The following is a 22,976-nucleotide window of genomic DNA, read 5'->3' as shown; positions in this document are numbered from 1 at the left end:
AAACTAAAACCTTTCAAATCTGGCTTCTTTTGTATGCAGGTGGATGCCAACGCTGACCAAACTCCCATAGGCTATCGGTGTAATTTCTGCGTGGAGGTTCACCCCACCCTCAGAGCCATCTGCAATCACCTGCGCAAACATGTGCAGTATGGGGAGGCCAAAGAGGGACAGCTGAAGGTGAGAAGAGTATGAATACGAATATGAATACTTTATTGTGGAATTTTTTCTTCAGTTTCACCACATACATTTAAAAAATTAAGCATTAATCTCGCAATACACAAATCAAGCATTCAAACACTGCATTTGCACAAAGCAGAAGAGAAAAACACAAAGTTATTCTAGAAAATTAAAATAGTAAGTTAAGAATAAACCTTGCATCAGTCAGGGGCAGGGGGGTGTTTAAAAGATTAAAATAGCTGAGAAGTTAAAAAAAACATTTGCACGAGGCAAATCATGTTTTTCAAAATTTTGCAAGGGTCCGAAAGATTTCAGTTAGGTTTCGTCCAGCAACTGGATTACTGATGTGTACGCGTTGTCTTTCTTTTATGACGAGCATAATAATGTCTTAACTGGTGATGCTGATTTCCTTCGGCATACATGAAGTAACTCTAATCTTCTCTACTGTACTCTACCAATGTATTACACATGTATTACACAAATCATAAAATGTCTAGACTGTTGATACCAAGGTGCTGTAGATAGCACTGGTGTAGTGCCACCATTATTTATCCGTGCAATGTGCTCATCGGTGTATGTGTTTTTTTTTCTTAGAAAGTCAAACTGTAAGTTGATCTTGATCTTGTAGCTTTCCCTTCGTTGATGTCAGTGTCAAAAAGGAAAAAGATTTTTAAAAAAGCATAATGGCCGTACTAATCCAAAATAGAATTTGGAACGAAGGAAATCTTATGACAGCTCTGACTGGAAAAGATTACCAGCATTTCATTTATTTTAATAAAATGTCAGATAAAACTGTTGAAGGATAACATGATTTTTTTTCTTTATCTGTTTTTCTTTCCTGATAGGATGTCAGTGAGATGTCTCTTCCAGGCGTGGAGGACAGCGTATCCAATGGCAACCCAGATGACATGTTGCCCGTAGACGAGGATGCCGCCACGGCATCACCAGATGTGGACGTATTATCCGTCACCGACGTAGCAGCAGCCCCCTCTGTGGATGCGGTCGCCATTGCCATGGAAACGGGGGAGAAGGCCGTGATTCCGGGCGCCCCATTGGCAGAGGAGGAGAAGGAGCAGCGGGTCGGGGGTCACCCGTGTGTCCAGTGCGACCGCGTGTTCATGTCCATGCAGGGCCTGCGCTCTCACGAGAGGAGCCACTCCGCTATGGCGCTCTTCTCGCGTGAGGACAAGTACAACTGCCAGTACTGCCAGTTCGTCTCCCCCTTCCGACACAAGTGAGTGAGAAAGTAATTCTCAAAACCACGATTGCTTACTCAGTTATCTGCTTTTGCTGTTGGCTTTGCACATTTTGTTTTGAAAACATAGTTTGGGAGGAAGTCTGTGGATTGAATAACAACTGTCTTACCTTCTCCAGCCTTGTCATTGATTTAATCTCTCCTGCTCAATCACCTCTCATGCGCAAAGGTTTCTCCAATGGGGCCACTTCCTCCAAGCCCCCAAGGAGGGACAAGGGATTGTCATTTTAAGCATCCCAGAATGGAGTCCAGCAACCATGCCAAACATGTGCTTACTCTACATAAAGCACTTAAAGGCGACTAGTGAATTGCTCATTGCCAACCAAATGATGGCTACCGGTAATATAGACTGTGGCTATTATTGGTGTCTGTGGGCAAAGTCTGAAAAAAATGCTGTACCAGTATATGCTAGCAGACTGTAGGTTCTCATCGGATTTCTTTACCATTGGTTTCTGTGGGCTTTGGAATAAAAACTGTATGCCAGTAGTAGATTGTTGTTTCCCATGAGGGTGTCCATAACTATAGAGATCGATATCACATAAACAGAAACTGACGTTCTTATTGTTTACGGTAGGAACAAAGCGAGCCGTTGGTCGGCCACCTGTCTGCCATTTGTAATTGTAGCCTATTGTAAATACCTTCAGTATTTGGGCTAGCCTTTGACGCGCCAAGGCGTGAGACCACAAAAGCAGGCCTAACTTGTTCCGTGAGATGTTGGCAAACAGCCCTCACACATGCATGTAGGACACTTGAAGTAAGTTAATGTTGATGTTTATAGAATAGTGTGTGTAGATGAGCTGGAAATGAACACTACAGTTTGTTAGCAGTGAATTTGGAGTTACATTGGTGTTGCTAGAACTGCAGTGTGTGGTAGAACTGGAAAAAACAAGATCTCCCGTCCACAGTACAGCAATGTATGTGCATGAATGAATGTATGTGCATGTATGTATCTTCAAGACGCCACACTCATGCAATGCATACAGTCTGTTTCTTGGTGTTCTACAGTGTAGACAGCTTGAAAATACATGAATATAGACTGATGATATTATATGACGTATTGCACATACTGTGCATACATGTACGAATGGCTCATCATATCATCATGGTATGCGGTTCCCATGCTCTGGGATGACAGATCAGCCAAGTTCAACACAACTGTCACATGGAGATCCATCTGTCTCTCAAATGTTGCGCTTGCTTTAGGTGACTTGTTGACGGGATACCCCTTGAACTGTTTGTTTTTTTTGTTTTTTTTTTAGAATCCCACCTGGTTTCGGTCAGGAAATGCCACTAAGCCAGGCCTTTTCACACACGCCCAAGGTCTTATCACAAGGCCACATCCTTGTGACATCCAACACAAATAGCTTCACTTAGTAACTAGCCTACAGTTACGGTGGAGCGATGTACCTGATTCGGCACTGGTTGGATAACATTTGAGGGTTTTCTTTTTATGTTTTTATGTTTTATTTTTTTTCAGTAACAACATCTATCCACCTCATTATGTAAAATGGAATAACTGGTGTAACCACTATGTAATATCATGTGCTAGTATTGTGCTTACACCATACATTTACTTCTACGTTTTCTTTGATCACCTCTGTTGAAACGTGAAGAGCTGACATCATTTTTGAGGTGCATAGTAACTGAGGCCCTGGTATCAGAGGTGTGCAGCCTTTAAAATCCACTAGAGGGTGCACATTCTGAATATGCATGGGGTTCCATCAGACCAGTGGTTCTTAACCTTTTTTCTTGAAGCACCCCCTGACCTGTGCCCAAGACAAGCCGCGCACCCCCAACCCAAGCGTCTACGGGTGTATACGCACTAAAAAATTATTTGAGTGATTAATCTTCAGACATTAATCTTCAGACATTAATCAATACTTTAATGACTTTATATGGGGACCAAAACATGGTCTTGATTTGGCCTAATTATAATGTTTGGAAGCAGAATTTTGATCACAACCTCAACGCAAACAAAATTCCGCGCACCCCCTAAAATCTCTGGCGCACCCCCAGGGGGTGCCCGCACCCCAGGTTAAGAACCGCTGCATTAGACCATTGTGCTCATTTGGTAGCTACCACAGACAAAAATATTTGGTAGATGTATCAATCCTGTGCTCCACTGTAGAAATTTGATTTGGAAAAGCTGTTTTTTTTCTAAATACTTTGTTTCTCTCTCTCTCTCTCTCTCTCTCTCTCTCTCTCTCTCTCTCTCTCTCTCTCTCTCTCTCTCTCTTGTCTGTCATTAGCTTGGATCGTCACATCCAGTCTCACCACGGGCACCACAAGCCTTTCCGCTGCAAGCTCTGTCCCTTTAAGTCTGCTTATCTGCGGCGACTGAAGAGTCACCTGGCCAAAGCACATGCAGGTAATGACGCAGGTAAAGAGGAGTTTAGACATCAAACATCGCCTTCCAAAAACACACACACACACACACACACACACACACACACACACACACACACACACACACACACACACACACACACACACACACACACACACACACCTCTCTCTCTCTCTCTCTCTCTGCCTTCCAAAAACACTGGAGAGACTCATCTGTTTTACAGGCTGGTGAAAATGGTGCTGGTGCCCATTTCCAGACCAGTTACATTCAGAAGCAAAGTGCTTACCTGTGAACCATGCACATTCATACCAGGTCATGAACTCTATTGCAGTGTGCACAGCACTCCACAGCACTCCACAGCACACAAGTGTTCACTGCACACTGCACACAACGAAATTGCATTTATGCTTCACCCGTGCAAAGGGGCAGCCCTCAATGGTGCCCCTAGGGAGCAGTGCGGTGGTACGGTACCTTAGGGTACCTCAGTCATGGAGGAGGATGGGGAAGAGCACTGGTTGATTACTCCCCCAACCAACCTGGCGGGTCGGGAGTCGAACCGGCAACCTTTGGGCTGCAAGTCTGACACTCTGACCCCTTACCCATGACTGCCCATCCTTTACCCAACCTGACATCTGCTACTGAAAAAGGTCAAAGGTCAATGATCTGTATACATGCATAATGTTGCTAACAGACAGACAAACCAACAGAGTCAAAACATACCCTCCTCCACAGAAGCAATTCCATTTGTAGGATGTGCACTCTTACATTATCTGATGGTCCAGGACTGCTGTTATGTTTCTAGTAAATCACTGTTTGAATTTTGTTATGGTCTAAAAACGGCTCTGATATACCCAGACCATCAGACTTTAGTACCAACGCCAGTGAAAAGAGAAGGAGCAGTACAACGGGTGTAGAATTGATGTGAGGACAGTCCTATTTAGATTTCTTCACACATAACCATAGTCTTAAGAGAGCCACAATGTCCTTGGATGTATATGTCTTTGCCTTTGCTTTTAACAGCAAATTGAGTCCCTAAAGGAAGGGATCGTTGTTGTATACGTCTTCCCCTTAATTGCCTTTGTCAGATTTCGGCTTCTCTTTGACTGCATTGAAATGTGGAAAGATGCCTGAACAGTACCATCACAGTATACTGTAGTATAGTGCTTCTGCCAAAGGAACTAGTAACACTCTCTCTCTCTCTCTCTCTCTCTCTCTCTCTCTCTCTCTCTCTCTCTCTCTCTCTCTCTCTCCCTCTCTCTCTCTCTCTCTCTCTCTCTCTCTCTCTCTCTCTGTCTCTCTCTCATGCTCACATACACTCTCCCTCTTTCTCTCTCACATGCCCCTTCTCGCTGACGCTGACACACACACACACATACTTCTCTCTCTCTCTCTCTCTCTCTCTCTCTCTCTCTCTCTCTCTCTCTCTCTCTCTCTCTCTCTCTGCATTTCTTTACCTCTTCCTCTTCCAGGTGAGAACCCCTACAAGTGCTTGACCTGCTCCTTCTCCTCGGCCACCATTAGCCAGCTGAAGGACCACTCCCTCAGGGTGCACGGCAAGATGCTGGCCCTGCCCAAGCTCCGCGCTGGGGCCGCGCTGCACACCCCGCGCTCCCTCCTGACTGGGGACCTCATGACCTTGACGCCGGAAGGGGAAGGTGAGCCACTAGGGGCATGGGGCAACCTGAAGCGTTCAGCCAGGAATCTCGACCAACCGAAGCTCGTGTTTATAAAAATGTGAACCTTCCATTGGCTGCCGCCCTGCTGCCGCCGAGCTCATTACATATTTTTAGATGAAGTTCAACTTCTGCCGCCCTCGGCTTTTGACGCTTTCGACGCCCTCGCCTCTAGAAACGCTCCCGACGCGTTTGCCTCGTTCGCTGCCTGCTCTCCCATACAAAGTCAATTACTTCTGCATCTTTCCACGCGTTTAACGCCCGCGGTGTGACCGTACGGTTATTCTGTGAAAGCAGTTGAAATACTGACTAGGTAGGGAGTAAATGGCTTGGACAAGAGGAGATACCTAAATACACTTCAGCTGTTCACTTTTCAGCTGTTTTCTTTCAACGTTTTTAGCTGATATGGTTCTATCGAGCAGTTGCAGCTGTTGCCGTCTGCACCTTGCATCAAATGTCTTACGTTTATTTGCTACAATAATGCAAGGCTAATCAACGTGAGCCAAGCCCTGTTAAGCTGGCTAGAAACTTGTCTGTATGGATATAAACATCTGTTACAGTTTCTAGAAAAAAAAGTATTTACCTGAAGAAGTCTGTGTGTGCATGAAAGCAAGGCTGAGTTTCAGAAACCGGTTAAAGCCTACTGCACATTCAAGCATCCAACCAAGCAGCTGGACCACAATAACAGAGACAAAATACGTACAAGATGAGACAGTACCTTTCAACCAGGATTTTTTTTGCTAGGGTCCTTTGACCCACAGCGTCCTGTAAAATAATAAAAGTGGGAGTTTAAAGGGACACAATTTCCAGAATTCATGCTGCCCATTCACTAAAGTTACCGTTTTCATGAATACTTACCACCAGCATCAAATTCTAAGTATTCATTATGACTGGAAAAATTGCACTTTTCATACATGAAAGGGGGGATCTTCTCCATGGTCCGCCATTTTGAATTTCCAAAAATAGCCATTTTTAGCTGCAAAAATGACTGTACTTGGACCATACTAGAAAATATTTGTTTATTACTTAGTAAACGTTCATGTAAAGATCAAATTTGGCAATAGGCAGCCCAGTTTCAATGAGCAGCATAGTTGCAGTACCTTTTTTGACCATTTCCTGCACAGTGTCCCTTTAAAAAAATCAGGTTGAAGCTGACTTTCTCCGCTTTTATATGTCCATGAAAGCAGGGCTGCCAGCCTGGGCTGCATTTCTCGAAAGCGTAGTTGCTAGCCAGTTAGCAGCTTCCATAGTTGCCAATGGGAAATGGCATTGCAAACAGCAAAGTAGATAATGTAGTTAGCAAGTATAGTTTGGAGAAATGCACCTCTGCAGTGAGACTTTGGTACTGTAACGTAAGGGCTGCCTGACATTATGGAGCATACAAAGTCGTTTCTTTTAGCTGTAGACAGGGCTCAACATTAACACCAGCCAACTGGCCAACCGGCTGGTAGAAAAGACCAACTTACCAGCCACGTTGAGTGAGTGTGTGTTTGGCTAGTAAGATTAACATCCTCTAGCCATCTTGGAACATCCTCCAGCCATCTTGGGTGATGATGAAAAAAGTAAATGCATGGCTCTGGCTGTAGCGTTCAGCATGAGTCACTGTGAATTCACACCTGGACCGTTTTTTTCACACCCTGGAAGAACGTGACTCCCAACTCACACACGTGGGTTCACGTGACCCTGACTTGCGTGGCAAAAAGCTGCAACTAGGCAACATGCGTAGTTCAATTCAAGAGGTCAAAAGTTGCAGCTCTTTTGTTTCACCCCACTACTGAAAGGTTAAAATTGCAAAAAAAACAGAAGTAGAGTTGCCTATGAGTCATGAATGATAAAAGAACCAAGATGCCCCCTCCACCCCCATGTGCCGTTTTTGTTGATTATTACAGTGAGATGTCTTGTTTCATCTTTTCGCATCTGGAACACATGTAAAGGCCTATATGTTTGACCTAGTTACTAGTGTAGTTACGCAGAATGTGTTTCTGTTCCAGACTTACTCATGCTGTTCATGGTTTGCCTTTTTGTTGTGACTGTCTCAAAGCCCCCACTAGAAACTGCATTGTGTGTGTGTGTGTGTGTATGTGTGTATGTGTGTGAGTGTATGTGTGTTTGTATGCACGTGTGTCAATGTGTGTGCCTGTGTGTGAATGTGTGCGTATGTGTGACTCTGTATGCACGTGTGTCAATGTGTGTGCCTGTGTGTGAATGTGTGCGTATGTGTGAGTCTGTGTTGTATGCACGTGTCAATGTGTGTTTGTGCCTGTGCGTGTGTGCGTGCAAGTGCAAGTGCGTGTGTGAATGTGTGTGTACGTGTGTGCAGCACACGCCCGCCCGTGTGTGCATGTTATATCCTCACCTGTTAAATCATGCTAAGACGCGTAGCGTGGTGCTGGAAACACTTAAAGAGACGGATTACTTCCCTCCACGCAGATTGGCTTTGCCGGCCTCATCTACATCTCACACTGGTGTCTTTTCTTCCTGAATGATACATTAGTATTATAAATCAAACTCCGAATGCGCAGGGACTCGTGTGATTTGCTCCCTTCTCTTTTTGCAAAGTGAGAATTGCATCATGTGCATTTTAAAAAGTCAAAGGTACGCTGTTTTTTTTGCTGCCTGCCGCTGCACTGCACTTGCCTCACTGGCATGTTGCTGAAACAGGCATTTTACCACGGAGACACTCCCTAGGAGAGCGATGGGGTGTTGTTTATTTGTGTTGTGATGTACGAGCTGCAGGAATATGAATAACATGAAATTACCTGAAAAGAACGTAGGAGTAGAGAATGACTGATTGTGGTTTAGAATTTAATTGAAAATTACAATGAAGGATTTCTATCCGATTTTGAAGCTAGATTTTTCATGGAAAATTCATGTGATTTACACAGACCTGCAACGGGCAAACAAAGTATTCAACAGTATTGTAGCCCCTTAAGGCACGCCGTTCTATCAGTGCAACACTGTAATAGTCACCGAAGAAACTTTACTTCCATAGTGCTACACAATTATGTAATGCACAGGGCCTTTAGTAATAAATTACGACGTGGTCCTTGCCATTCAAAATACATAAGTTCTGGTCTGGGCATTAAGTCAACCTAATCTTTTTTTCTTTTTTCCTGTATTCCTTCTGTTCTCTTCTATTCTGTTCTGTTCTATTCTATTCTATTCTCTCCTGCTCTGCGTTCTAGAACCAGGCTACCTGGAGCCGGCTGATGTGCAGCAGCAGCTGAGCCACTACCAGCTGGCGTCACGTAACCATAGTAACCAGATGGCCTGTAGTCCCCCCTCCGCCTCTGCCGTGCTGGCCGAGTCGCGGCCCGAGCAGAGCACCATCCTCACCTGCGAGTTCTGCGAGTTCAGCTCCGGCTACATGCAGAGCCTGCGCCGACACTACCGCGACCGCCACGGGGGCAAGAAGCTCTTCAAGTGCAAGGACTGCTCCTTCTTCACCTGCTACAAGTAAGAACGGATGAGATCTTTGGCCTGCCAATGTGTTGAATTGAAATGCTTTTTAAATGTTGTGCATACTGGGGCCGCCGTGGCATAGTGTTTAGAGAGGTGGACTCACGATCAGAGGGTTGCAGGCTCAAATCCCACCCTTACCTCTCCCTACACCTCTATCCATGGCTTAAGTGCCCTTGGGCAAGACACCTAACCTCACGCTGCTCCAGGGACTATAACCAATACACTGTATCTAAAAAGCTGTAAGTCGCTTAGAATAAAAAAGCGTCAGCTTAGTGTAATGTAATGTAATGTATACATACAGGTACTTCACAATACCAATACTGTGTAGTTGTAGACATATAACTGCTACAAGTACTGCACACACATTATATGTGTTCATCACCTCATGAGTCATGCTGATTTTCTTTTGAGTGTGACTAGTATACTGTATTGTCCTCCCTCAGGTCCACGTTCACTATCCATGTGGAGGCAGGGCATAACATCCCCCCAGAGGAAGGACACAAAGACCTACGCTGCCCCTTCTGTCTCTACCACACCAAGTGCAAAAGCAATATGATTGACCATGTCGTCCTGCACAGAGGTGAGAAAGAACCTTTCCCCCTTTTTTTTTTTTTTTTTTTACAGGCGTAGACATGAAAATGCAAGGTTTTGTGAAAGACTAGGACTCTAAAAATGTCGTATTTTACAACCTGGTTGTAGTTCATTCAAAATTTTCCTTCCATCTGTATGCTTTTAAAAAAATGATTTATTCCTCTCCAACCAATTTTCCTTATCTCCCACATTTTGTTTCTCCCCTTCCTGGCCTTGCCTGAACCCCTATCTCTACATATTTTCTTCTTTATCATTCCACTTTCCATCCCATCTTCCCCCTTTTTTCCTTTTTAATGGTCTTCTTCAATTGCTTGTTTTATTACCCCTTATAGTTAGGGAAAGATATGGATATTTTGGAAAATCTGTGAACTAATTTATTACCAATAGATTTTTTTACCATGTGTTCTTACAGGTGTCTGGACACACCTCACAATTTATCCACGGCCAAATCCAATGGGAATTTCTGTGACGCCCCGTCAAAGTTGGGGTGCACAGAAGGCCTATGTAAAAATTGGAACACTGCAGATTGGGGGGAAAGGATGCATAATGGGTCATAACTTCTGAAGTAAACTACATACAGAGACAAATGAACACATTTTTCCATACATTACTGACCCAGTGAATTCAATTGAGGGGTATTTTTGGACATTCGACCACATTTGAACACCGTTTTTGGTCAAAAACGGCAAAAAATTGCCTTAAATGTGTAGAAATGTTCATTTTTTAATCATATTTCCAAGTTGTGTCCATTATAACCACTTGCTCTTCATTTCTCATTTACAGTATGACAATATACTGTATATAGTCTGGGTTTGATTATTCTATTGGTATTAAGCTGAAATAATAACCCAAAGTTTACCATTTTTAACCCTTTAATGCCCTACAGTGGAACCCAGACAAAAGGTTGCAGAAGGGGCCATAACTTCTGAAGTAAATTACATACAGAGACAAATTAACACATTTGTCCATACAATAGTGGGCCAGTGAATACAATTGAGTGGTTGTTTTGGACATTTGACCACATTTAAACTGCGCTTTTGGTCAAAAAACGGCAAATAAATGGCTTTAAAAGTGTAGAAATTCAGTCATATTTTCACGTTTTATTTCGTTCGTTTTCACCTCTAGCTCTTTATTTCTCATTTAAAGGATGACAATATACAGAATAAGGTATGGATTTGATTATTTTAATGGTATTAAGCTGTAACATTTTTAACCCTTTAATGTCCTAGACTGGAGCCCGGAAAATGATAAAATTTGTCAGAATGTGGGATAAGTTTGAAGGTAAACCACATACAAACACAAATGAGCATATTTTCCCATACAATACTGACCCAAGAAATAAAACAGAGTGTTTTTGTTTCTTTTTTTTAACTTTTGATCAAATTTAAAATGATCAAACTGTCATAGACGTCAGTGTGGTGGAGGTGCAATTGGGTGGGCGGGTGCTGGTCACTGGTAGCAGTTGGGGTGGGGGGGTCGGGGGGTGTGGTAAATTTCCTCTATGTTTTTTTTTCTGAGAGCTATGTATCTCTGAAGTATATATCTGTATATCGGTACTATAGCTATTTGGATCACCCTCTTTGGTAAATATGCCATTTGAAGAAAGAAAAAAAGGAAAACCACCTCAGTTTCGCTTAGACCACTTCTGTCTGTTATTCCAGCTTTCTACAGTGGTTTGAGTATAAATATTAATTAAGATAAACATTTAACCTGATAGTCACACCATCCAGTTTGTCATTTTTATTTATGTTTCAAAATAAAATGATGTAATATGCCAATTCATGCCTTATCAAATCATACATAATTGCATCACTGCTAATAATAGCTTTTGTTGGAGATTTAAAAAAAAAAAAAGTTGTATCTAGGTATACACTCTACGACCACTTAATTAGGTACACCTTGCTAGTGCTATGTTGGACCCCCTTTTGCTTACAGAACTGCTTTAACTGCCTTCAACGATACTCAGGTAGGCTGTGGCATTCCAGCATAGTTCAAATGGTGCTAAAGCCCTTACGAAAATCGACCATGGTTTTACTATAGTAAAGTAACCATGGTTTCTCTAAGTACTCTGAAACAACCATAGTATTACAATGGCTTATGCATGTTTTTTGGGTAACCATGAAAACTGGATCATGGTTATTCATGTTTTTCATGGTTTTTTTCCAACATGGTTTGTGTCTATTTTTGTGTCTGTTTTAACCATAGTCACAAACCATGCTCAATAAACCATGGTTAACTTTGGATTTTTTACATCTGTGGTGTAATGGTTAGGGAGTTGGATTGAAGTTCACCAAGTTGCAGGTTCAAATCCCATCCTTACCTCTCCCTATCCTTCATGACTGAAGTGTCCTTGAGCAAGGCACCTAAACCCACATTGCTCCAAGGACTGTCACCAATATGTATGTTTGGATAAAAAAGCAGCAGCTACAGTAATTGTCCAATCTTATATTGACCAATGTTAGTGAGCCTGTGTGAGTTATAACCTCATTTTCCTGTTCTTAGTTGACTGTAGAGGCATCTGGTGTGGTTTTCTGCAAATGTAGCCCATCAGCACAAGGTTCGACATGCTGTGCATTCAGAGATGCTCTAATGTATTAGCCAGGCCGTGCCCTCCTAGTGACGCAACAGCTTCAGCGTTGCTACTAGTCAGGTCAGGAGTCAATGCAAGTACTTTCTGAGTTCCCGCAAATCAAGGGAGGCCATTTGGGAAATGCTGTTTGGGAAATGATAATTGTTATGCTCTTGGTCAGACCAAGTCTCGAAGAGATTTGAAAGTTGATGATAATCAGGCTACTAATGTATGTGTTTCTGAAATACTCAAACCTAGCCCATCTCTCTTGGACCTCAGCTGTATCTGGTTAGCCTGGCACCCACCAACAAAGTGCTCTGAGCTGTAGATGAATTCGGTGGAGTACAGAATAGGGTAAATGCTACTGGGGAAATGCGGTTTCCTGTGGTGCACCAGCAGGGAAGCTGACAAGATGGGTCAACTGTCCTGGGCCCAGGGAGAGATGGGGCCCAGAATTCGGACTCCATTACATTGAATGTATTGAGTCGGGGGCCCTGTCTGATGGCTTTGTCCTGGGCACAGCCAAAGCAGTCAGCGGTCCTGACCACCAGTGCTACTGACCACACACTCTGATGTTAGGTCCCCCAGTCTGACAAACTGAGATGGTATTCTGTGATCTGGTTTACCAGGTCAAGCCACAACCCCACCCCCAGCAGTTAATAGTTGTGTTTGCAATTCTGCAGATAGTTGCATGATCACAATGAGATCTGTATGGTCTTAGAAAGGTGGGGTTGGATGCTTGGCAAAAAAGGTGGACAGAAATATCTAATGTGACTTCCCAAGACATAAAAAGCTGCTTCATGAAGCAGTGAGTGAACTTCGTCACAAACATGTGGACTGGACACTCAATTCACGTCAACTAGATGACTGCCAATCAGGGCAGATTACGGACGACATGGTGGCTGCACAAGTAGCAAAGCCAGCAGTCTGGCAAGAAACCGGCTAGCAGCCACACTCCAAGCAGCTTCATGTGCTGAAGAGACTACACAGGACTGCCACTTTTCCATGTAGTGCAGATCCGTCTGGGCATGGACGCCTGTGCAAGGAGAAAGGAAACTGGCCACGATGCCAAAAACAATAAAAGCTGCCCCCTCCAAGAGTACCTGAAAACACCAAATGTTGCCTATAGGCATGAATGGCCATCCAGGTACTTTGCTCGTAAATGTGCATTACGCCCCTTTATGGGGGAAATCAAACCAAATGTCTCATCAACTTCCATACTACATCAGCTAGCCTAAATGAACGTAGTCCATGCTTCTCCACCTCTGTTTGGCAATATTATTTGAACAGCCGGCAACACAACGCGTTTTCGGCATGTTGCATGTGAACAACGCCAGTCTACAGGTCCTTATCTTTCGTTTATTAACCCCTTAGAGCAGCGCTATGGCTCTCTGTAATGTCATAGCAATGTTGTTTTGATGTATTTAAGCATTTTCAGCAAGTGAATCGGGTCACCGGCGACCCCATCTGCAGTAAGAGGCTACACCCCAACACTACCAATTGACTTGCATTGGCTGTTTTCCCCCACAAAAGGGCGTAAAGCACATGGAAAACGTCACACCGTTCGTGAGTATTGGTGCCTACCGGTCACATGATGAGCCCTGTCACAGCAGATTGCTGTTAGGAATTAAAGGCACATGTCTCATTATGCTACAAATGAATTTCTTATGTACTTTTTTCATTGCAGTGCAATGGTAGATAAGTTAATTTCATTTAATTCAAAAACATTAAATCTGATGCATTTATTAGGTTGTGCTTGCTTACAGAAAAGTAAAACTATTTCTAATGTATACCCATAGTATGGCATTTTTCATATAATTCCAACTCCCTGGTGAAAGGTTCTCCCTGGTGAAACATTCACAACACTATGGATTGACAGCATGATTCTACTAGTTGAGATTTTTTATTTATTAGAAAATAGGCTCTCAATTGTAAAACCAATTGTCGGCCATGGTTTATAGGCTATACAATTTACATATAATGCCTTCCTCTATGTCTGTCAACATCAAGGACAATGTAAGTAATGATAAAGTGATGCTTGGAAGGTTCTGTGGCCTGTTGTTAGTGGGTAGACAAAAAGTCACTTTTCAGAAAATCCCCCTCAGGGACAGGTTCTTGAGAGGATGTACAAACATTAAATCCAACAGCTATGATGTCTAACTTGCTATCAGACAACTATACTCCAGAGACACACAGGTTTTGAAAATATATAGGCCTACGCAGTGAGAATTTGCCTGCACTAACCCCATTTTTGGGCCCTTGGCACAGATGAACACAGATTTTCCATACAGTGCTGACCCAAGAAACAACATGAAGTGGTTGGTTTTTTTTTACTTTTGGCAACACTTGCACAGCATTTCTGGACAAAATAAGCAATAAATGGCCTAAAATGTGTCCAAAAAAATCACCACCCTTTCATTGTTTCCAATGTTATTGTGTGCTTTTTTTCACCACCTCTTAATATATCATGTACCAAATGAATTTCGTTATTGTATTGGGTATTAATCTGAAACAAAATCTCACTTTAATGAATCTTTTGCATCAAACCTGAAAAGCCAAAATAGAGTAGGCCTATAAAGTGGACTTACACTGATGAAATTCTTAATTTGAACGAATGAAAAGACGGTTGATTTTCAACACATTTTAGGCTGTTTTGTCCTGGAATTCAGTTTAAATGTGTTCAAATGTCAAATTTTCATTTCTTGGGTCAGTATTGTATGGGAAAATATGCTCATTTGTGTTTGTATGTGGTTTACCTTCAAACTTATCCCACATTCTGACAAACTTTATCATTTTCCGGGCTTCAGTCTAGGACATTAAAGGGTTAAAAATGTAAACTTTGGGGTATAATTTCAGCTTAATACCATTAAAATAATCAAATCCATACCTTATTCTGTATATTGTCATCCTTTAAATGAGAAATAAAGAGCTAGAGGTGAAAACGAACGAAATAAAACGTGAAAATATGACTGAATTTCTACACTTTTAAAGCCATTTATTTGCCGTTTTTTGACCAAAAGCGCAGTTTAAATGTGGTCAAATGTCCAAAACAACCACTCAATTGTATTCACTGGCCCACTATTGTATGGACAAATGTGTTAATTTGTCTCTGTATGTAATTTACTTCAGAAGTTATGGCCCCTTCTGCAACCTTTTGTCTGGGTTCCAGTGTAGGGCATTAAAGGGTTAAAAATGGTAAACTTTGGGTTATTATTTCAGCTTAATACCAATAGAATAATCAAACCCAGACTATATACAGTATATTGTCATACTGTAAATGAGAAATGAAGAGCAAGTGGTTATAATGGACACAACTTGGAAATATGATTAAAAAATGAACATTTCTACACATTTAAGGCAATTTTTTGCCGTTTTTGACCAAAAACGGTGTTCAAATGTGGTCGAATGTCCAAAAATACCCCTCAATTGAATTCACTGGGTCAGTAATGTATGGAAAAATGTGTTCATTTGTCTCTGTATGTAGTTTACTTCAGAAGTTATGACCCATTATGCATCCTTTCCCCCCAATCTGCAGTGTTCCAATTTTTACATAGGCCTTCTGTGCACCCCAACTTTGACGGGGCGTCACAGAAATTCCCATTGGATTTGGCCGTGGATAAATTGTGAGGTGTGTCCAGACACCTGTAAGAACACATGGTAAAAAAATCTATTGGTAATAAATTAGTTCACAGATTTTCCAAAATATCCATATCTTTCCCTAACTATTAGCTATAATTGAGACTAGGACTGTGAATTGCTCATTGCTGGGACAAATAATGTGTTCTGATTATGATATTTCTCTCGTCCTTGCCTTGCCATCTCTCCCTGTTGCACATTTTCTTCTTTAATCATTCACCAATTCTCCAAAATTGCCCCCCCCATTTCCCTTTAGTACTCTACTTCAATTTCTTGTTTTATTTATTTATATTTTCATATATTTTTGGGCTTTTGCCTTGGATAAGGTAGAGGAGAATGGACAGGAAATCAGTGGGAGAGGGAGATGGGCCAGAGTTGGGGAAATGACCCAGTCTGGCTTCAAACCTGGGTCCCCATTGGCAACGTTGCCCATATATGATATGGTATATTAGCACACGGCACCACAGCATCCTAGTGCCCAGTTTTTTGGGGGCTTTCACACCTTTTTTATGGAGACAGGATAGTGGGAAAGACAGAGAATGAGTGAGGAGAGAGAGATGGAGAAGGATCAGGAATCGAACACGGATCCCCAGAGTAATGGTGCGTAATGGCAGAGTAATGGCACTAGCCCACCGAGCCACGTTGCCCCCCAACTGCACCCATAGTTTAATTCTTTTTCTTATCTCTTGTCTTTACCCTCTCCTTACCACTTATCTCTTGTCTTTACCCTCTCCTTTCCACCCCTTGCAGAGGAGTGTGTGAAGGACCGGATTAATGCACAGGCTAGATATGGCTTCAGCCTAGGGGCCCCCACCTGCCAGGGGGCCCCTGATTGGCCAAAAGTGAAAAAATTTTGAATTTTCCGAGATGCAATATTGAAAATGTATATGTTGTGTTCAGTACAGTTGGTGGACATGTTATCCTTACTTCTTAGCTTGTAATTATGACACTTTCTATGTAAATGTGTCAGAATATTTGCCTCAAAATCCAGCAAACCTGTAGCCTAGGGGCCTCAGGCAATCTTAATCCGGCCCTGAGCGTGCGCTCCTGCTGGAGGCCTCCTGCTCTGCTCCAAGCTCTCCCACCACCTACTACACATTCTTGTCTTCATCATTGCTTTTTTAATCTTTCGCCATTTTCCTTTCATTACTCTTCTTAAATCACTTGTTTTATTACTTTTCTATTTATTGAGACAAAGGCTGTTATGAACTGAATTTCCCACTGTTGGGAGTCTAAATAAAGGTTTGTAATAACTCTGCTTCTGCTATTCCCCATGTGGTGTGCAGAGGAGCGCGTGGTGCCCCTGGAGGTGTCTCGCTCCAAGCTGTCGCGGCACCTGCAGGGCCTGGTGTTCCGCTGCCACAAGTGCACCTTCACCTGCTCCAGCGACGAGAGCCTGCAGCAGCACATCCACAAGCACAACGAGATCAAGCCCTACCAGTGCCAGCTCTGCTACTACGACACTAAGCACAAGCAGGCTCTGGAGGAGCACCTGAGGGACGAACACAAGGTCAGATGCGGCGGCATACACACACGAATACACACATGCACAATGCACACGCACACACACACACACACGTTTGAATGGAATGAAATCAATTACTGTAATTCGGGTTAAAGGTGCACTGCGTAATATTTTTTAGCAGTTTCTTTCCAGAATTCATGCTGCTCATTGACAAATGTTACCCTTTTTAGTAATGCTGCTTGCATACATGAAAAGGTAGATCTTCTCCATCTTCTTCATTTTTAGCTGCAAAACGTACTGTACTTTGGTCATACTATTACATATTAGTTTATTACTTTGTAAATATTTCTGAGAAGATCAAATTTGTCAATAGGCAGCACAGTTTCAATGAGCAGCATAGCTGCAATACCTACTCTGGTCACAATCCTACATAGTGCACCTTTTAAAACAGCCAACCCCTTTTTTTCCTCCACCTCCCTGTTCTTCCTCCAGGTGATTCGCAACTTTGAGATCATGGGCCGCGTGTGCCTGGATCAGATGGAGGCGCTGAAGGATAGCATGACCAGCCTCAGCAGCGAGGAGGAAGAGGACGAGCAGGAGGAAGAGCAGGAGCCAGAAGTGGAGACTGTAAAGGTGGAGGAGGAAGAGGAGGAGGAGGAGGAGGAGGAGGAAGACAGGAAGGACATGTTGGTGGACGACAAGATGGACGTCGAAGTGGAAGAGCCGTCTGAGAGGCCTGAGCCTGAAGGTAGTGTTGCTGTCTGAATGAATGGGCGTGTGTGTGGTCGACGTGCATCAGGTGGTGTTTTCTATTTAATACACTTCAGTGGTCACATTCGAAAACATTGTTTTTGAATTATCTTGTATTATTTCATGCAGTGTAGCTGAATACATTAATATATATGTATTATTTCTATGTACCGTATCCAGACGCCTAGTTTATCAATATAGCCATATCGTGTAGTGTAGCAATGGAAGTCTATGGAACCAGACAAAACATCCTAAAATTTACATACAAGCCTTTTTAAAATTAATGCAAATTTCACCAGAGTGCAAAATAGCTATTTAATTCCATCCAGTGATCACTTGTGGCTTGATGCTAATGGTTCTAATTGTGCTAAGTTATGCCAATAATTCTAATGATAATAATAAATCTAAGTAATGAACACACTGAGGTGAAAATTATACGCACGTTCATGTTTAATACCTGGAAACACTGCAAATATGGGAACATCAAAAAAGGGCGAACTGTTGCTTTAACTGTGTCTTGTGTACTCCTTGCCTGTGGTAGGTGGTGGCCCTTCAGAGGTGGCCGTCTCCCCTGGTAGCAGTGGGACCGTCTCCCCGGTCAAGGAGAAGCGCTTCCCCTGCGAGTTCTGTGGCCGCTCCTTCACCAACCGCGCCGAGTGGGAACGTCACGTTCTTCGTCACGGCATGTAAGTTCTCCTTGCTTGGCTCCACCTTGTTACTCCCAACTTCAGGCTTCAGTTTTTGGAAGATGTTTTGTTTAATATTGTTGAGCATTTCAATAGCATATTGATTGCCATAAATTGTTGGCATTAAATGGCGCAGGAAATTAGATGATGTGCAAAGCAAATGGAAACAAAACGGAAATAGAAATACGGTATCACATATTTCTTTCTTCTTTAGCAAACAAACACCACCATTTAGTGAGTCATAAGACAAATGTTATTATTGCAATTATCATAGTCATAGAGAGCAGGGCAACATGACTTGAACTAAATTCTTTTAATTCTGTTATACTCATGATACAATGCATGTGCTATGCTTCTCCTTGACAGGTCCGTTAGTGACAGTTCAGATGCCAGCCTTATCCCAGCAATAGCAGCGCCTCCTCAGCCCCTCACTGGCTCTGTTTCTACAAGTGGCAGGGGCGCCGGCCAATCCAGCAGTGCAGCTGACGAGGAGACTGATTATCCAACAGATCTCTCAAACAGTACCTTTTTGAATGAAAAAAACAAAGAAATGCTTGACCAAAAATGAGCTGTATGGGGTGGAAAAACCCTTGATGTTGCTGTGAAGCATTCTGGAATCGTCAGAATGGGCTGCTTCATGCGTAGAATGACAAAAAATGGCTCATTTTAACCGTTATTTTAAACCATTGTTCGATTTTTAAAGTGTTGCACATAAGGTTGTAGTCCATCAGTTGTTAACAAGTTTAAACCCATGATAATAACTTGGTCCCATTGGACATTTTTTTAATATATTGGTAACCAATAGCGATTAGAACTGTGACGTTGTCATCATCTGGGTCAAATCTCAGCTTCCTATTGGTGGTTCTTTCAGAAGACGGGAAAAGAATGTATTAAAAAAAAAAGAGAAAAAAAAGAGGAGTGAAGTGCCAGCTCCGCACCTTTGAGAGCTGAATCTGATGTGTTACCTGATTCACTAGTGCCGTACACAGGGAGGACATTGTAACTCATGTCCCATGTAGTGCACTTCATAGTGAATAATGTGGAACATTCTAGATTCAGAACTTTGTAATAGTGTTTAGCAGGAAGTGACCTTTGCCCTATTTATTAACTAACTTTAGCGACGGAGCTTTAGTGTCCAAGGCTGCTCCATTTTGTTGTCCTCTAAAAAGTGCTTTCCGATGTCCTCATCATTTGCTAGTGCTATAGCACACATGCAGTTGCAACTCCTAGTTTTTATACGTCCATCCTCTTTATTTTTAGAAATTTAAAAAGTTGAATTAACAAACAAATTCTGTCTCATGGCCCCAAAACTGTGTGTTCAGTGTGTCGGCAATGAGATGAATGCCAGTACAGTCTGCGTTCTATAAATATTAGAACAAACATACAGTAGTGGCACAGGGTGGGCCATAACCAAGCAATGCACGTCGAGCAACACGCGTTTCAGCGACTGGGAAGGGGCTGATGGCTGCTGTAACCTGATTGCCTGTGCTGCTCAAAAAAATGCACCTTTTTTGCTAGACTGTATCTGGAATGTTGTTTTTAATTGTCTTGAAAGTTAGAAAAAAAGGTTTCTGTGATTTGACCTAAATGATTTGTTTTTGTTTTTACGTTTTTTAATAAATGTTTTTATTTTGACCCAATTTTTTATTACCTAGGTAAATTCCATTAGGAATAAATGATGTGTTATTTATCTTAACGTCAAAGGAAGTATTTAATTTGAAATTGATCTTAAGATATTGACACTGGCCCTGAAATTGTGTAGCAAATTGCTACTGATATTTGTGATATGTTTCACTCCCCAGAAGGCCTGTACAGCCTTTCCCTGCACTTCCTAAGGCTCTCTGCTTTTAATGGCTTCCAACATCCAACTACTTTCAGGGTGGCAATGGAGAGACAAATGCTTTCCCTCGGCGTGTAAAACAAGGACAAGAAAGGTTGTGTGCATATGTGTGCATTGTTCGTACAAATACACACTGTACATGTCAAATTGTCAGGAAATTTTAATCAACACAACATTAAGCAACAGATTCAGCTACAGCCAATTCCATTCAACAGCAAATAATACCTTGTGTTGTTTGACCAAAGTCTCCTTGAAAAAATGAGTAGGTATAACAAATGTAGCTATACATACTGTATCTCAGGTATACCTTCAAAGTGGAAGTTGTTTTTTAGTGTACTAAGAATTGTATTCCGGTCTTGCAATTAGCTGTGAATTTTCCCCGTCCAACGAGCAACTATATACTAAGTGGGTTCCCAGGATAACAAAATATGGATGTTAACTCTCGAAATTGATGTTGGTATTCTCAAATAAGATGATGTTCGTGTGAAGATACATACAACCAGCGTAGAGGGTATTTATTTACAGAAAAGTGTAAAACAAAAGTGAGACTAGTTTGCTGTGGGAAGCAAAACTTGACATCTGCCATCCTGTGGCGATGACATGGAAGCCGAGCATGCCATCACTTTATTGTTACCGGGGAAACGTAAAAGCAAAGTTTGTATGTATTGGAAGTTGCTGCTCTGATACCCCAAAGCCTTATTATTATTGTTATTATTATTATTATTATTATTATTATTATTATTAGGTCCTCAAATCAAATGTTTCAGCTTAACCTGCTCTATTATTTTTTTGTTTTAATGTCAGAAGTAGCCAGACACCAACAAACAGCAACAAAGAAAAAAAAACAGATATCATGTAATGAAATGGGAAAAGACTACTCGGAAAACCCAATATGTTTTTGTCCAGACTTTTGTTTCGAAGAATAAAGCAAGAGGATAACATTGGCCTCATTGGTACCAAAAGTGCCAGCTTTATTTGATCCGCTGGCTGTCGTTGAGATTGTCTTTCATGAGCAATGAACGATAGGAAGGGAGAACCCAAGTGCCATGCGGAGCATTCGGGCTCTCAGCATGCCGAATGCAGCTATGTATAGAACTACTCGTCAAGTGTTTGAAACTGTGGTGTTTCAGAAAAAACTCTTTACCTTCTACCCCCATAAATGTTATCCTGTGACACAAACAGCAACAAAAAAAAGCTAACTTTTAAAGTTTTTTCCAATCTCAAATCAACCCTTCAAAGCTGTTATTAAGAAAAGCGTCTTGTTAAAAGAATCTCTCGTTTTTGTACCTTAAAATACTGAAAGTTGTTTTGGTGACTTTGCTTTTTCATCCCTCTCTTCCTTTATAAGGAGTAGCTATAGCTTTTGGAAACTACAAGTTTTAGAAGAAGAAGAAAAAAACAAGAAACATTGGACAAATAAGCTTTTGAGTGACTGCTAAAAGATGGCAGTCTGATCCATTACACACTGGATATGTGTAAATATTTTAGTTTTTTTGTCTTTCCATCTCCTCTGACTGTTGAAGTTCATCATAGACTTAGCTCCTACATCTTGCCTTCCTCCTCCTGTGAAATTTGGTCCAAGATGGTGGGTTTGTCATGTTGCCTAGAATGAATGTTTACAATTTTATTCCATTTATTTCTGGATGATGTAAATATTGTAATTCATTGTCTTTTTTTAACTTGTTAATAAAGTTATCAAATAATATTTATGTCTTCGAGCACACTTTTTTTTCAATATTGGAATGATGGTTATTTGAAGCTTAAAATAGGAAATATGATCCATGTCAGCCATCTTTGCCATACAATTTGATATAGCCGTTAGTATGAATGAATGACTTTTCTCTTGATCCATTCTGGATATAAAAGCAGTTTTACTGCCCCTTGTGGCCATTAACAATATCCCAGCTTGAACGCTGCAGGCATTTCTGTGGCTGGCCTGAAGGTGACAGTCGCATACTCAAAGCAAAATTCAACTGATACTGAATTCATGGATCAAAACCAAGAAATCTATAATTACAGAAAAGTAGAGCACAGACAATTGACCGATTATCTGCAGAACAGAAATGGGACCATCCATACTATGTATAACAGTGGTTGTTTTCAACGGTGTAGTCTACTTTTTTGAAGTGGGTATACTGTATATTTGAGCATTTTTGAAGTGGGTATACTGTATATATTTGTGCTATTCAAAATAATGGATCAATCAATTTTAAGTGGGTATACTGAAATCCCTGAAATTTAGAAGTGGGTATACTCTGTATACCCGCGTTCTACGTAGACTACACCACTGGGACCATCCATCCTATGTATAACAGTGGTTGTTTTTTTGAGGTCCCATCGACGTATCAACACTGACATATCTACTTGTATTTCAATGACTACTGGTCCTGTTAGACCTCCCCTGGACTCTGAGTTACAGCTTGTGTACAAGTCCTCTTGGCACAGTCCTGTAGGGTAATCCTGACTTCACAACATCCTCCGCTCGAGGTAAAACATTTTTTTTTTAAAAAGCTACAGGTAAGTGA

At 41.8% G+C, this 22,976-nt stretch overlaps 1 protein-coding gene across 2 annotated transcripts in view; it reads left to right on the top strand.

Annotated features, from left to right (window-relative positions):
- znf462 (zinc finger protein 462) overlaps positions 1-22,156 on the top strand; it is a 47,571-nt gene extending 25,415 nt beyond the window's left edge. The window contains exons 4-13 of one of the 2 annotated variants that reach the window (XM_063210671.1): positions 40-177; positions 1,023-1,411; positions 3,682-3,800; positions 5,249-5,434; positions 8,638-8,908; positions 9,358-9,494; positions 16,997-17,220; positions 17,668-17,923; positions 18,467-18,611; positions 18,978-22,156. In XM_063210671.1, coding sequence (XP_063066741.1) covers positions 40-177; positions 1,023-1,411; positions 3,682-3,800; positions 5,249-5,434; positions 8,638-8,908; positions 9,358-9,494; positions 16,997-17,220; positions 17,668-17,923; positions 18,467-18,611; positions 18,978-19,179 — 2,067 coding nt within the window. In that variant the 3' untranslated portion in view covers positions 19,180-22,156. Of the gene's footprint in view, positions 1-39; positions 178-1,022; positions 1,412-3,681; positions 3,813-5,248; positions 5,435-8,637; positions 8,909-9,357; positions 9,495-16,996; positions 17,221-17,667; positions 17,924-18,466; positions 18,612-18,977 lie in introns of both variants that reach the window. The other variant, XM_063210670.1, reaches the window with a different exon arrangement.
- The last annotated feature ends 820 nt before the right edge of the window (positions 22,157-22,976 follow it).

Source organism: Engraulis encrasicolus, chromosome 11, assembly GCF_034702125.1.
Source record: "Engraulis encrasicolus isolate BLACKSEA-1 chromosome 11, IST_EnEncr_1.0, whole genome shotgun sequence".
Lineage (NCBI taxonomy): Eukaryota > Metazoa > Chordata > Actinopteri > Clupeiformes > Engraulidae > Engraulis > Engraulis encrasicolus.
This window is presented reverse-complemented; position numbering and strand designations above follow the sequence as displayed.